The sequence below is a fragment of the Pollachius pollachius genome, assembly GCF_949987615.1.
Source record: "Pollachius pollachius genome assembly, chromosome: 10".
In the NCBI taxonomy this organism is placed as follows: Eukaryota; Metazoa; Chordata; class Actinopteri; order Gadiformes; family Gadidae; genus Pollachius; species Pollachius pollachius.
Genome location: NC_136943.1, coordinates 8056527 through 8072188, shown reverse-complemented (window position 1 = coordinate 8072188; position 15662 = coordinate 8056527). Strand labels below are relative to the sequence as shown.

Below are 15662 nucleotides of genomic sequence, written 5' to 3'. Positions count from 1 at the left end.
GGGGGTCGCTCAGGTACCCACTGCCTGATGGGTGCCCCAGAGCTGCCCACCTGCCTTCTGCCGCCGCACAGACCGCCACTCCCACGGTGGGCAGGGAGGGAAGAAATATGGTGGGTGAGAGGGATGAGGTTAGAGGCAGAGACCAGATCAAGGCTTTGGTGAGGGCCAACACTCCCACACATTTCTCATCGGTGACTCACACGGAGCAGGAGAGGCGATCTGCAAACTCTCTCTATCTCTGTCGTCCTCCACGTTTACTGCGCGCTCTTACTGAGATGAAAGAGATCATCTCCATTGGAAAAACATTGCATGATAATCGAGATAATCAATCTCTCCTTTTAAGATTGCTTGAAGTAACTGCGGCATGTATAGTGGTGGAGTTCAGACTTGCACTTACACCATCAATGAATCTTCACTCTGCTACTCTTTAACATTTCCCCATGAAACATCTTGTGCAACGATAGAAGTACTTCTTGGCACGAGTTCCATGCGCATGAGAGTAGCACAGAGAAAGGCAGACTCATCCAGCCAAAGCATGTTGTTTTGACCATCTAAAAATGTATGACCCTAACGACCACGTTGCACACATCATAAGCCCCATAAGTAGACACAACGATCCTCTCTGATCCCTCTCTAGCTCCTTTGGAAATCCCCAGTGGTCTCACATCCGTCAAACACACTTAAGGGCCAGCCAAGCCTCTCAGACCACCCATGTTAAGTGATAACCCTATGGTAATGAGAAAAACAACATATATTCCCTTCATTTAGGCTTCATTAAACCACATTGATTATAGGACACGATTAGGTGCTCATCTCATCGGTCGAGAGGAAATGGCATTTTGGGAGTTTGCTGCAGCACTGTGCTATTGAGTTTTTGATGAAGTTCAGCACATCAGTCATGTTCCAGAATGACCTCCCACAAAGGTTGCAGGGATTTTTCAGAGTTATCAGCATATTGAGTTAGCATGCAGCCACAGCCGATTTAACAGATAAGGGATGTCTTTTAAATTGAATGATAGCCTGAACGTGAAATGGTCACAGACCATTACCTCAGAATGGATGGACGGAAGAAAACTGCACAACATTCCCCTTGCTAGAGAATGTCGAGTTGGAAAAGAGTTCTGTGCCCATCTAGTGGTGATAAATGGAAGTGCATACTTACAATCAACGTCGCACCATATCCAAATGACAAACCTAGGTTGGGAATATATTTGGAATATAACCTGTGTTTGCCTAGCTCAAATGTGTTTGAAAGAAGACAGACCTAAAAGAAAGTCACTCTGAAAGAAATAGTGGGTTTAACTACCATTTTTATTTGGCATAATTTAAAATCATCTCACTGTTAGTTCATTTATACAAATATGCTTTAGTTATATATAAAACAATTACAAAAAGATTTCTACAAGATCAAGTTCCCAGTGTAAAAGTGTAGTACCACGCACACGGAAGCGTACAAACAGCTCCGGGCCAAAGAGAAAGAAAACCCCCACTAGGTGTGTGACCCACCACATCGTTGAGTGACAAACGGGGACACGGCCCCAAAGGCAGCCGTGCCGGTTGGACGCTTGAAATTATATTGACCCTTCTCTGCAGTCTACCTGTTATGGTGTACAATATAGACTCATTTCTCCACAGACAAAACCCCCTTCACTGCTGCTCAATGATACCAAACAAACCCCCCACAAACTCGTCTTACGGCCTCCCAATGATACGGAGGAGTACAGGGTACCAAGGCCACGGTGTCGACTTTCATATAAAAACTGGAAACCGATACAATAAAAAGGCTTACAGTTATTACCAATAAATGTGGGTAGCGACAAACAACCAGTTATTTGATTCCTTTTTAAAAAGCATTATTAAAAAAAGTATAGAATAGAATGACACTTGGGAGGGCAGGCCCTTTCCATTAAAAGCCGGCCTAACGTGTTGATAGTTGTCAGTTAAGGTACTGTGATGCTTCAAAGACTTGGCTTATCTCCACTCGTGTGCATCTGACAGAGAGCTCGCTCTGAGCAGAAGGCTTTCCATTTCCCCTGAAGCCTTGACGACTTGGCACCCGTGTCACACATTGAGGTGAGAGAGGTGGCTAATGTGGCAGGAAATAAACCCATCAATCCATTCTTCTGACTTGGTTCATGCTCTCATTTGCATATTGCTGTTGTGTCACTCTCTGTGCCGTGAGAGAAGAAAAAATGAAAATGAAAATAAATGGCCTTAAAAAAAAAAGGGGGTCACAGAGAGAAACACTGCTACAGTCTTTGGTTTGATAAGACACCTGATTAGATACAAAAGGCCCTGTATAGGTCATAGCCGAATGGCGGATGTAAGAAACCTGCACAAACAGCAAAGGCAATTATGACAATGCTTTCTCTGAGATCAAAAATATGTTTATCCGACTACACCGGCTTTCGCCTGGCACAAGCTGGTTGAGGCCAATGTTGGCAATACAAGCAATATAAAAATAAACATACATAGGGGTTATTTAAAAAAATACAGATTTTCGAAATATGCAAGGCAATAATCCAACTGCCACTGGAAAATGGGTCAGTTCCATCAAGTGTTAATTACAAAACACAAGCATACTTCACTCAATACAAAAGGTCTGTTATAACAATTTGTAACTTTGGCTGTGACCGTAGTGGGGTGGGCATTTAATCGATATAGATCAGAGGCATTTCCATATTATTTGCCAAAACAGTCACTTCACCCAAGCCTGAACAAGGGAGCGGTTTTAACAGCCCTTCATACAGGGCAGAACAAAAAAAGAAAAAAAAAAAGACAAATCTGATCGGATTGGGAATTCCGGAAGTGTTTCTGTATGAAAATAAGCGCAGAGAATTGAACTCCACTAGTGATTAATTTGTCAGACCTGCATGGCTTATACAGTGGCACAGGCAAACCGTTGGTTCTAAGGTTCTGCTTCACTCAGAAAGGCTATCTGGCTCTACCTCCATCTCTGGGTTAGCAGATGGTAGGGCTCGTCCTCAGAAAGCCCGGACACCCCACTGTCAGCACCAACCCCCAAGAGATTAGGGATGGGGGGGAGGCTTGCAATTTAAGAGGGGCACAAGGAAATCTGTTATGCAATCAACGGATTAAAATCAGTGGTTGTTAGATCAATCAATTCTTGTTTTTGTTTTTTTAATAACCACCAGAAAACTAGGCGGTGAAAGGCTTAAGAGTTTGAGATGCACCAAATGGTTTGAGTATGAGGTAGACATTATCAACTCTACCAGGGAATATGAAGGCAGGTCTTGTTATTTTTTTTGTGGTTACCATTATGGCTCGAGACAAATACGACCAGTATGAGATTTTATAGGGCAAAGCAAAGTAGCTATTAAATCTAGATCAGCTGTAAAACTGGAATAAAAAGGTGTCAATAAGCATATCTAAAATACAAAACACCATGGAAGAGAGGAGATCTACTCTGTAGCCCCGACAACCCCATTTTGGCATAGTCCCTTTGGTGATGACGACGGCAATGGAATGAAATCCTCTGGGAGATGAATGAGGAAGAGGAGCAGCGCAAAAGGCTGCAAATCAAAAGTCTATGCTTGTTGATGTGGGCCAGAGGAAGCCAGATGACCACCCACCCCTCCCTCCGTCCGTCCGTCCGTCCATCCATCCATCCATCCATCCATCCGTCCATCCGTCCGTCCGTCCGTCCGTCTTCCGCTTGCAGCTGCACCTTTTTGTTCTCCCGGCATCCAACGTTAACACACAGTACCAAGTCCGGGCGTCCGACCACGATTACAACAACACGCACTTCTTGGTATTCTTTTTCGTGACGGGATACAACACGGCCCGCACGGCCTCGGCAAACACCTCCCGCACGCCCTCCTGAAGCAGCGCGGAGCACTCCATGTACTTGACGGCGCCGATCTGCTTGGCGAGTGCGTTGCCCTGGTGCTGCGTGGTGGGGGCCAGGCCCTGCTCCTTCAGCTTCTTCAGCGTCTCTGTGTCGCCCCGCAGGTCTCTCTTGGTGCCCACCAGCAGGATGGGCACGTTGGGGCAGTGGTGGGACACCTCCGGGTGCCACTTGTGCCGGACGTTGGCGTGGGAGGAGGGGCTGCCGATGGAGAAGCAGATGATGAAGACGTTGGTCTGCGGATAGGAGAGGGTGCGCAGACGGTCGTACTCCTCCTGGCCCGCAGTGTCCCAGAGGTTAAGGCTGACCGTGCGTCCGTCCACGCTCATCTGGGCACTGTAGTTATCGAACACGGTGGGGATGTACTCCTCCGGGAAGGCGTTGGTGGTATAAGAGATGAGCAGGCAGGTTTTACCGACCGCGCCGTCGCCCACAACCACGCACTTGATGGTCTGCATCCTACCTTAGGACCGCGGGGGCTGCAGCACCTGGGGACCGCAGGGGAGAGGACAATGGATACGTTAGGTTACTCTACGAGCGTCCTCAACGCGATAGATTAAATATGAGCTGTGCATCCCTCCCTGGTCACATTAACCATGGATAACTCTCCCGAAATGTGTCGCCGAGAGTAGTTTTTGCCTCGATTTAGCAGACAGGCTAATCCGTGCTAACACAACGAAGTATAGAGTTAGGGTTCAGCAGCCGGTTATTTGACTGAATAACTCGATAATAGTAGAGGCTAATACGGGAAGGACGAAAACCCTCATCAAGAGCTTTTTGCAGACACGATACAAGGCGTTCCCTCATTTGCTGGCGGTGATAAACATCTAGCTAAGGAACTAGCTAGCTTAGCTCGGTGGTTAACCAGCAAGCTAGGCTCGTTAGAAAACAAGTTTAACTTTGTTCAGGGGTGAAACGTAACATTGTCTCCTCGTTCGCTCAAGCCAGTCCAACAATCGTCCCGTAAGATCAATCGTTAAACTCATGGACACTCAGTGTCTATTGACGGTCTTTATCTTGAAGTGTTTAATAACTTACCGCCACTTAGCTTTCGAGCTCTTTCTGCCTCGAACAGTCAATCACAGCCGCATCCGGGGAGATGCCCATTACGTCACCTCTACGTGCGCCCTACCAGTTCATTTGGTATTTGTAGTTTTGAATAATAATAGGACTCCAACACTAGATGGGGGTGATTAGTTGTTTGTAACCATATTATCGTTGTAATGTCTCTATGAAACAACTACAGCGGCCATCAGTTGTTTGTTTGTAAATCAAAATGTGTATGATTAACTCTGTATGTGTAAACTTTATTTTTATATGTATAAACTTTTATTGTTTAAAAGTTACCTATCTCGCATCACCCTTGGACTCATTGACCACTTAAATGAATCTGAATCAGTTAAATAATATTTATTTAGTGCATAGATGATATTCATATTGATATATTGATGAACTTTATAATGGGTTCTTAATGTTTTTCCTTTTCTTATTTGTTTCATTGTTCTTTTGTTTCTTCTCCCTGCAATATTCCACTTGGTGTCGCTGTTAGCATGCGCACATTCGCACCAAAATGGGCCAAAAAAAATCTCATCTTAATTTTTGATTTTCTTTCTTCCCTTTTTAATCAACCAAGGTCTAAACGGCACCAATACACTTAATTAATACACTTACTTCATTATTCACCAGGCCAATATATTCTGATTTACGATGCAAGAAAAATAGCAGCTTAGAGAATCATGGCTTAACAATTGTCTTGAGTTGGATCCTGGGTGGTTCCATTGATGATGTCACTTCTTCACTCTCCAGCAGGTTCAGAGGCCAATGCTGACCGACAAGCGGACACTCATGAGGACAAAGACGCACTCGTTTATTGCCTTTTCTCAAGGGCCTCACTGGCGTCACTTAGGCCTATAAAAAGAGATTTCCCACCGGGACCCGACACCCACATCCCCTTGCGCCCCACCATTCTGCGAGTAGATTCCCCAGTAACATCTCCATGACAACCGTTAGGACCATGGGTGGGGGGTGACTTTGTCAAGAGACCCAGTGCAAGAAGTCAGCAGGATGAAAAGGGTGTTGGAGCAGCAGTCAGGGATGTTGGCGCAGGGCGTTCTCTCACCAAAGTTGGCGTTGGTCAATGCTTCATGTGGGAAAGACAAATACCTCCATATTCTAACCGTACTCACGTAGAGGGCTAATTCATTCATTCGTATACATACATGAACATACTCACACTATATATGCTCACGTAAAGTGCTTACATACATAATAATAACAAAAACTATCTTGATTACAGTCTTTATTTCATCGTCTTTTACTTTACACATGGTATTTCACTAGTTAATAACATACTATTAAATTAAGTCTGGAGATATTTTGATACAAAAAGAAAATCAAATCAGAAAAATACATTAATCTTTTCATGGCCTCCTTTAACATTTGTAAAGTGCTTAAGAGTGATGATGAGGAGTGTGTCCATGTCATCGAAGTTCAATATGCACCTGATTGGATCAAAATGAGCCAATCGAGAGCCTCAAGATATCTGGGTAATAATAGTCTGATGCTTTCAAGCAATTATACCATGCATTAAAATGGTAAACCATGGAAGAAATCAATGCACAGATTACATACATTTATTTGATTAATTTACACCCTTGAGACTTGAAATAGCTAGATTTTAATTACACTCGGTTGGAAACCAAAGTTCACGTAAGGCAACTTGTAGGAACTTCAACTCTTTAGAGAAAATATGGCAGTGGGTTTGCATGAGATGTCCTAATGCCAGCACTGGACAGTATTGGATATGTATAGAGGTAGAATTTAAAGACAAGAGAATTTTCTTAAAAAATAACATTGACAGAACAAACAATAGTGTGTAACAGAAATAGTGGTTGAAAAAGTAATCTAAAAATCTAATCTGATTCTCTTACATGACCTATACTTACAATCAAGCATGATTTCCTTATGAAAGTTTATCCAACACTACTTCAGCTTCAAGTTGTTGCAATGTGAGAAAAGCAGGTTGTACCATAGTTTCTCTTTTTTTCTATAGTGAACCCTATCTACCGGTGCAGCAGGTCATCATGAACTACAAAAGTACAGAGAAACATAGAACCAGTGAACCGGGTCATCCATTACCATCATTACTCTTCCTTTCACTTCCATAGTCGCTGAGGTGTCGAGGAACGAGCCACTTTGGGACCGGGGATGCGTGTGGCGGCTGGGACTTTACCGTCTACAACAGGCGACACATCTGTGCCCGTGTCCTTCGCGGCCTTGTTCCTGGCCGCCGATATAACAGCAGTGCGGACGGTCTTGGCCGTGGTGGAGGAGGTGGGGCTATGGACTGCGCGATGCTGGGAACGCCCTTGAGACTCAGAGTTTGGGGCCAGCCGTTTAGACACCCGGAGAGGGGTGCCTCTAACGAAGGCTGTGCTGTTGTTGTTGTTGTTGTTATTGTTGTTGTTGGTGTTGGTACCAGCCTTCTCCGGTAAAGACCTGTCTGAAGCCCTACGGGTCAGAAGAGATTTAGCCTGCGGATCGGTTCTGTGCTGTACCCGCTCCCTCGCGCTGTGGCTTCGTCTTACATCCGTTTGGGCAGCGGAGGAGCGAGCGATAGGCGACGCGCCCATGGACAAGCTGAGAGGGTTGGCCAGGCGCGTCGGGCGGGATGAGCTCGTTTGATCGGCGGAAGATGAAACCCGACCGGAGGGCTCGGTTTTAGAGGGCACCCTGGGAATCCCGCTGCCGTTGGCAGGCGTTGTGCTGCGCGACACAAGCCCCCTTTTGGCACCCACGCCACTACGAACGGGGGTCTTTGTCGCTTGTGCCTCCCCTTTAGGAGTCGGAGACCCCGGAGTGTTCAGCTCTTGTAGATCCTCTCTCTCCTTCCGCCACTTGGAGCATGGGCTGGGTGTGGGCCGCGGGAGAGGGCAGGTCGGAGAAGACAGAGTGTTGTAAGACCGCAAGCCTTTCACCAGTGTGTGGCATTCCAGTGTCTCGCCCACACACGGGTAAGGCCTCTCGACGTTGCTCGCAGAGCTGTGGGAGCCGGGGGGGTAATCGTGTGCCTCGGGTAGACCAGAGGATATCCAGTTCTCTTTCCCCGGTGTTGAGGCCGTTTCGGTCACCATCTGTTTAGTGAGTTCCATTCCAGGCGAAAACAGCATTTGTGACTGTAAGGCATTGTGATCGTGTGCAGAGGGTTGGGACTGGCTCTCGCTGAGGTGGTACGTCGAATGGCCAGGCTTTGTAGCACCAAGAGTTTGTATTCCAGTGATGTGAACAGAGTTCTGTGAGGATTCTGTGTCTGAAGAGTCTTTAGCCTTTGTTTTAGGGGGAGTAGGACAAGCAGAGTCAGTCACAGGCATGCCAAGCCTATGTCTCGCAGTAGAAATCTGGCTTTTAACACTGAGGGGAGGGGTGGAAGCGGTTGCAGCAGCAGGAGAGTTTGAACACGAAGTGAACGCCGATACATTGGTCTCCGAGTCCATTAGTCCATGTGAGATTTTGCTCACTTTATTTGAACGTTCAGGCGCTTGTGGCATTTTCTTCTCATAGCGAAACTGTGAAACGTAGGAAATGCTGTCCGGATTTTGTTGCGTGACCTTGAACGCAACATCATGCGTCGATGGCTTTATCTTCTCAACATTTGAGCCCTGGAAAGTTTCCATGTTATGGTTTCCTGCTTGATAACAGCCAGACAGGGTTGGTCCCCCTCCAACAGTTTCCTGCTTGCTGTTTGTCTCTGCGGAGCCGCCGTGTCCAGAGGGTGTCCGATGGCCAGACGCGCTGCCTTGCCGGTCACCTGTTGAAGTCGGGCTGGTCCCCAACTCTGGGAAGGCGTTGAAGGTGGGCGGGTTCCGGAGGTGATTGGTGCTGGGCTGAAGGTGGTGGGAATACCTGCGGAGGTCGGAGCTCCTCAAGCTCCGTCTGCTCCAGGAGTGGTTCAAGCCCTTCTCAAGCATCCTCTCCAGGTCGTCCTGGCCGTCCCCACCCTGAGATTCCCGGGCCAGGCTGAGGCCCAGCTCCGGTCCCGAGCACACCGCGATGGAGCGACGCTTCTCCACCAGCTCGCGTTCCCTCTCCTGACGTTTCTGCTCCTTCATTTCTCGCTCTGTGTTCTCCTGGTAAACAAAGACAGGGGAGAAATAATCTGAAATTAGCCCAAAGTAAGGGTTCAATCAAAATTTCTCCAAGCACTGAAAATTATAATGAAGAAGCCTTCATATGAGGCACGAGGTCTGACCTGGACTGCTCTTTGGAAGCGTTGGCAGAATGAGCTGAAGACCTTACTGGCCTCCTCCAACTTGAATGTGCCTTCATCCTCGCAGAAGAACTCCACCAGCGCCTGACTCGACATCCTCATGCCCTCCAGCTCATCGTCAGCCTCCTTCAGGCGGTCGTCAGCCATCTGGAAACAGAACAGAACAAAAATAATTGCATTTTTTTTCCCATTTGTTTGAACCATCTCTACCCTTTTCTCCCACTTTGGCTTTGATCTTCTATTTTTATCAAGATAAGGTCCGTTTTCATTGTGTGTGTGTGTGTGTGTGTGTGTGTGTGTGTGTGTGTGTGTGTGTGTGTGTGTGTGTGTGTGTGTGTGTGTGTGTGTGTGTGTTACCTCTAGGAAGGGTTGTGTCTGCTCCGCAAGTTCCGGCTCTGTCTGTATGTTGACCTTAAGGGACACCACTCTGCTTTGCAACTTTGATAAGTCCTCGTAAACAGACTCCTCACATAACCTACGTTAAAAGGACATTCAACGTTAGATTATGCATACAATCTTGGCATTGCTTAATTTGCATTGTTGGTAGACTGGGTCCCATTGTTTCAAAATACTTGGCGGTTTTATCCGGAACATACTTTCAATGTTTTAGCAAGTTGAGGTCAGAGTGTTGCATTGGTAACAGGAGAACTTGTTCCAAACACAGAAACAATAGCCCCCAAACTCTATTATGTGGGTAATCGCTGCCGTCGTGACCCACTTTTTACTCAGCGAGCTTACCATATCTAAACACTTCCTACCCTTTTTATTCCTGTTACATAGATATGCAGTGTTTCCCAGTCATTTCTGGGGGGGATTGTGGTTACTAAATGGAGACTGAATGCTGCCCCCTCCCCCCCACTCACTCCCAGCCTTATCCCATCATCTTTGCTGAGAATTCATGTTTTTAGATTTCACCGACCTGGAGGCAGGGCCGACATGGCCTAGTTGGCTGGGAAACGACAGCAAGCCCTGGTCCTTTTTTACAGCTTCCTGTGGAGACAGAAACAAATGCGTATTCAGACAGTTTTTAATAAAGAAGATTCCATTTTCAGCATTCTGCAGGCTATTGAAGGTCAGTATTGTTCCTTTTTCTAAACAAACATTATATTAGTTTATTTTTGTTGTGTTTAACGATATATATTTGTATAGCACACTCAACTCAGTTGCCCTTCAAACTTCCACGAAGCAATTTTAAATAAAACCAACCAAACAATTCTAGTCCACACCAACACCCCTTTCTAAAAAAATGTATCCCATCTGTTTTAACAAGATTGAGAGTCTTCCGCGGTGTTGGGTTAGTTTTTCCTAGTACTTTCCTTCCATGCAGTAGCTGCTGAGTAGCACACTCTGGCCTATTGATACAGCTTAACGCTTGGCCTCACCATGGCTACATAATGCAGCAGGTTCATGCCCGGCTTGTTGGCTCTGGTGTCGGCCAGTTTCAGTAGCGAAGAGATCCGAAAACCAGCGGCGTTCCCTGCGTATCCACCCTGAATGGTGAAAGCAGAAGGTCAGCCTTCAGCAACCACTTCATCATTTGTCATCTTTTAGGAAACAAGTTCAAACAGGTGCGCAGTCTAACACTAGCCCGCTGCGGTCTTTGTGCACAGATGAAGGACTGTTTTTGTTCTTATGTTATAGTAAAGGGAGTAATGCAAAAGGAGTAGTGATCAAAGGACTCAAGCACTTACCGCATTCATATAGTTGCCCGCTTTCAGCACCAAGCGAAGGATGGAGTGTAACTCGGGACAGCTCAATAGTTCTGCAGAGTGAAGAACAGTGAGCAGTCAGTATTATCCCTTCACTCTTCACGGTTATTATAAGTGTGAACTTTGAACATTCTGCAAAGAAAAAAAAAAATTCTGCATCCATAACACACACACACACACACACACACACACACACACACGATAGAACACCTTTAAAACAGTCGCAATATGCAGGATTCAGGACTAATGAAGTACCTTTTAACTTAACCTTTTGCAGTCACTACATTCCATGTGGTTCAGCTCAAACTTGAACCCAGGAGCACATTGCGGAGTGAATGGCTTCGCTTCACACCTAGCACAGAATGGACCTCGCTCCTTGCTGTACGCTTACCCCTCGCCGCCTCCCTAAGACATCTGGCTGCCACACACAGAGAGGTCACCGCTGGATCAAACTCCTGCTGCAGGATGATGGCATCCAGACGCAGGCGGAAACTAGATGGGAGGCAGGAGATGAGGAGAGGGATGGATGTAAAGATATAGCAGGGAGAGAGGGAGAGTGAGAGAGAGAGCAAGAGGAGGGGGGCAAGTGGTGACAGAGGAAAGGGTTAGTACTGATCAATTATCCGCTTTACCATTATGAGTCAACACAAAGAGAGAGAACAACAGTGAGTCTTGCCTTAATTGCATGAGACAGAGACAGTGATAAAGACAGAGAGAGACACACACAGACAGACATAGAGGCGGTCTGTGGTGACTAACTACCACTCACAACACAGAGAAAAAGGCAGCATGAAAAACATTGGGCGTGTTAGAAGCGATGACATCATTTAGGTCAGAGTTGGGGGGGGGGGGTTATACCTGGGGAGTTCCACCAGCAGCAGCATGAAGAGGTCAGGCTCTCCCAGCCTGCTGCGCTCCCCCTCGAATTTCCTCAGACGGTTCTCCTGCGAAACAGACAAACGGTCCTTTAAAAGAAGCATGGTGAGAGAGAGAGAGAGAGAGAGAGAGAGAGAGAGAGAGAGAGAGAGAGAGAGAGAGAGAGAGAGAGAAAGAGAGAGAGAGAGAGAGAGAGAGAGGGGGGGGGGGGGGGCTTCCGGGCAGGGTGTACGGTGGTACTACTAAAGGCCGACATGTTTCACAATCACTTTCAATATCTGTCAAACCCCGGGCCCGTGTCAGGTAACGCTCTCCATCAGATGGCGTTGGGTGTTATGGCAGACCCCTGATCAGGCTAACCAGAGCCAGATGATGGGGGTGGGGAGATGAGGACACTGGGAAGGAAGGAAGTCATCACTGCCACAGCCCATTCCCACTTTTTACCTCTTCGTTGTCCGGTAGAAGTTTGCAGAACTCTGCCAGCTTCTCAGCTCCGTAGTGCTCACCCGCACCCAAACGGATGTCCTCCACTATCTCCTTCGCCGGCCTGAGAGGGGGAGGGAAGAGAAGGGATCACACCCCCACAACACAATCTTTATGATGACATAACCATGGACACACAGTCACAATGAGTCAACTCAAAGAAAAAGGAAACGTGGGCCAAATGATAAAAAATGGCATTCGAGGAACAGAGGGGATAAACTTCAAGAGGGGTTTTGTGAGAGGGTGGCTCGGAGGCCAAAGTGAAAACTGTGACCCGGATCAAAAGCAACGTGTAATGAGGTGGGAGACATTGGCTTTTGGCGCCGCTTTGATCACACACCAGGGCTTATCCCCCCCCTGCTTATCGGACTGAGATTGTCAGGCGGCCGAGGCGCGACGCCACACTGGCGACACGCTGTGGCGTACGTACTGAACAAATATCACTGACACGCACACTTTGCAAAGTCTTGAGACCGAAAAGTCAAGGTGTCAATCTGGAGAGTGAAAAACCTGCCCCTGACCTCTGCTTTACTTCCTTTCTGTCATTCCCCCCGCCCCCCGTTCCCCCTTCCCGCTCCCCCTTCTTCTCCAACTCAAACTCCCACAACATGGTTGCTGTTATTCTCCACCCTTCCCGCTCCCCCTCTCCCAGACATCATCTATTTCTTTACAGACGCATCCCGGAACTTATGTATGTGATACTCCTCAACAGCATTTTTCGTTCTCCCTTCCACTCACAGCGTATACTTCAGGACTCTGAGCCAAATCTTGGAAGAGCTAACAAACCTCAACAGCACTGAAAAAAGATAATGTGTCCTTTTGATTACGAAAGACACTTGAAAAGGCTTTAATGAAGGGACTTTGAGTTCTAGGAGTTGGGTTTTGTTGGGCCGCTGCCTGTCGGGTCTATGTAAAGAAAAAATAGTGGATGTACAAACAATTCATATAATAACTACGCCCATATTTCAAAAGCAGACATCTGAACTGCTGTGACCATATGTTTAACGAAAGACAAATAGTGTTTTTGTTAAGAAAAAAGGAGCTTTTTTCGTAGTTCACATAACAGGTTTCCGCACAAGTCTTGACAGTTCCATGTGAGCCGCTCTGTCTCCAATTAAAATACACTCGGACTGCTGAACCACCGTGTAAGTGGAGACATGAAAACAGCTACACAGCAGCCTCTGTCTACCTGCTCTTAATGACTACGAATTTGGGTTATTTTTGTTCAATTGTATGATGTTTCCTTTAATAAACTAAAGAAATAAGAGGAACACAAGCTCCATACATACATAGAGAATACAAAGCAGGAAACAAAGTATTTGTTTTATCTGTCGTCCACATTAGTGTGCTAGCTAGTAGATGCTACTAGTAAAACTAAAACAAACAAACAAAGTCTTCAATTTACTGAAAGACTTTATATCAAATAGAAGACCAGAGAATGTTTAAAACATGCCTAATTAAATACCAAATGTGGAATATAAAATGCATTGTTAGAAAGGGATAGAATGCTATTTTGGCTAGGCTAAATAGGGGTCGAGGGGGGGGGGCGGGGGGGGTGTCTCTCACATTGCAACAGGGGGTCTCCAAACGTATATCGGCAGGTGTTAACTTTGACCCCCGCTCACCGGGATGGATGACTACCTCCTGACTAGCCCATCACCCACCATCATTCTAGGAATACACAACACAGCTGCCATCTTCGACACTCCCCCCCTCCCACCCACAATCAACGAACCACTGTGCCAGTACTGCTTCACTCCCCAATGCTCAAAGCCAGCCACACCTTCTTGACAGAAGACCACTTCCTGCCAGTCATTCTCAAGTGTGAAGGGCCGTTCCCCTGGGCAGGCTTCTTCACACCACCGTTTCCTGCTCTCCGGCTAATGGCACGTTTGATGGATGGGGTCTGACCCCACAAATGCAAGGGGGGTGTGGGTTTGGGTGGGGGCTGGGTGGACTGAAGGCACCACATGGGGCCCCCAGTTACAGTTACCGAGCACCGATACCTGGGGTCATCATTCACAAGTGTCACCGAGGACAAACGAAATACAGAACTGTTTTGGGAAAACATCTTACATCTTAAACTGTCGCAGGAAGATCCCAACATTCATGCTCCTCTTCGGGTCCAGTAAGGAGATCTGTAGTGTGAATAAATAAATGAAAGAATGCTGTGAATGATTGTGTCAGGTGCCGCTGACCGTTGACCGTCTATGTGTTATTTTTTGACACCACCCTCTTAAAAGAATACAATCATGCATTGTACAGCCAGAGAATCCAACCACCCGTCCTCTGACCTGCTCTGCAGCGATATCCTGGGGCGACCGGGACCTCAGCATCAGCAGGGACGAGCGGCTGCCTTTCCTGCAGACCGAGGCCCGGTCCTGGGCCTTGCTCTCCTTCTGGCCGAACAGCTCGTCCAGCGAGTGGAGGTCGATGGGGAACTCGTCCTCCTCGGCCGCGGCGCCGCTCCACACGCTCTTGCGTCCCTCCACCTTCTCCTTTGGGATCCGCTCCCAGTTGAGCTTCCTCAGCCTGCTCCTCCGGACGCTGTCCATGCAGCCCAGCACCGAGGAGGAGGAGGAGGAGGAGGAGGAGTTGGGTGGGGGAGGAGGTGGCGGTAGAGGAGGAGGAGGCGGAGGTGGAGGAGGTGGTGGCGGTGGTGGTGGTGGTGCTGGGGCTGGAGGCGTGAGGGGAGGCTGTGGCGCCTGGGCCGGCTGAGGCAGCGTATCCATGGCCGTCACTTCCTTGTCAACGAGGGGGGCGGGGACGGGGGGGATGGTGGTCGGCTCTCCATGTGAGGCGAGGCAGGACGCCCTGGCATCGACGGACGGGCCAATGAGCATTTGGGGCTTCCTGGGGGAGGAGGTAGGGGGCCTTTGCTGAACGTGTGGCACGGACTCTAGGGCCTTTCCGCAAAACAAAAGTCAAACTCCTCCTCTTTGGCCGACGACCGCCGGATTAATGTAGCGTGTCCGCGGAACTATCCAGAGGAATCCAGTTCAAAGGTCCATCCAGTGTTGTTGCCTAGAAAGTGACGTAGAGCAAAACTCTTATCTCAGGATGACATGACAAATCACAAGCAGATATTGGTGTGTTGAGATGGAAGGTTGGAGGACTTTAAAACAGACATCATAACCCATCACTAACATATTTCAATCAGGTGAGACCATTCCAGGAATTCTCCTTGAGCCACAAATCTCTCTCGTCCTTTTATTAGTATAACAGCCCTTTGGTTATCCACATGACAACACAACCCCAGGTTCAACTGGCGGGGGGAAGTTCAAGGAGTCTTTGGGAAAGTTTACTGGTAGTTTACTTTGGAGTTTCTATACTGCTTGTTCCAGCCTGTTTTATTTCGGCCCAACTTATGCACAGACACCTCCACCACACGCTGCCTATCCCTCTCCCTTCTAATTAGAGCCATTGAAGACATCTTAAGACAATGCTTGAGGGAGGGTAG

At 47.5% G+C, this 15662-nt stretch overlaps 2 protein-coding genes across 2 annotated transcripts in view; both read right to left on the bottom strand.

Moving 5' to 3' along the window:
* Positions 1-3685: 3685 nt before the first annotated feature.
* On the bottom strand, positions 3686-4953 carry rhogd (ras homolog gene family, member Gd). Its single transcript, XM_079744996.1, has 2 exons — positions 4907-4953; positions 3686-4356 (listed from the first exon to the last, which is right to left on the bottom strand). Exon 2 carries the CDS (start codon positions 4324-4326, stop codon positions 3751-3753), a length of 576 nt encoding a protein of 191 aa, XP_079601122.1. The 5' UTR covers positions 4327-4356; positions 4907-4953; the 3' UTR covers positions 3686-3750.
* A 1466-nt stretch (positions 4954-6419) lies between these two features.
* Positions 6420-15662, bottom strand: part of fhdc2 (FH2 domain containing 2) — a 10027-nt gene continuing 784 nt past the window's right edge. The window contains exons 2-12 of the mRNA XM_079745329.1: positions 14497-15226; positions 14279-14340; positions 12164-12266; positions 11702-11787; positions 11235-11335; positions 10826-10896; positions 10517-10624; positions 10054-10124; positions 9492-9609; positions 9117-9281; positions 6420-8994 (exon numbers count right to left, since the gene is read on the bottom strand). Of these exons, the coding sequence (XP_079601455.1) occupies positions 7024-8994; positions 9117-9281; positions 9492-9609; positions 10054-10124; positions 10517-10624; positions 10826-10896; positions 11235-11335; positions 11702-11787; positions 12164-12266; positions 14279-14340; positions 14497-15045 (3405 nt within the window). The 5' untranslated portion in view covers positions 15046-15226 and the 3' untranslated portion in view covers positions 6420-7023. The remainder of the gene's footprint in view (positions 8995-9116; positions 9282-9491; positions 9610-10053; positions 10125-10516; positions 10625-10825; positions 10897-11234; positions 11336-11701; positions 11788-12163; positions 12267-14278; positions 14341-14496; positions 15227-15662) is intronic.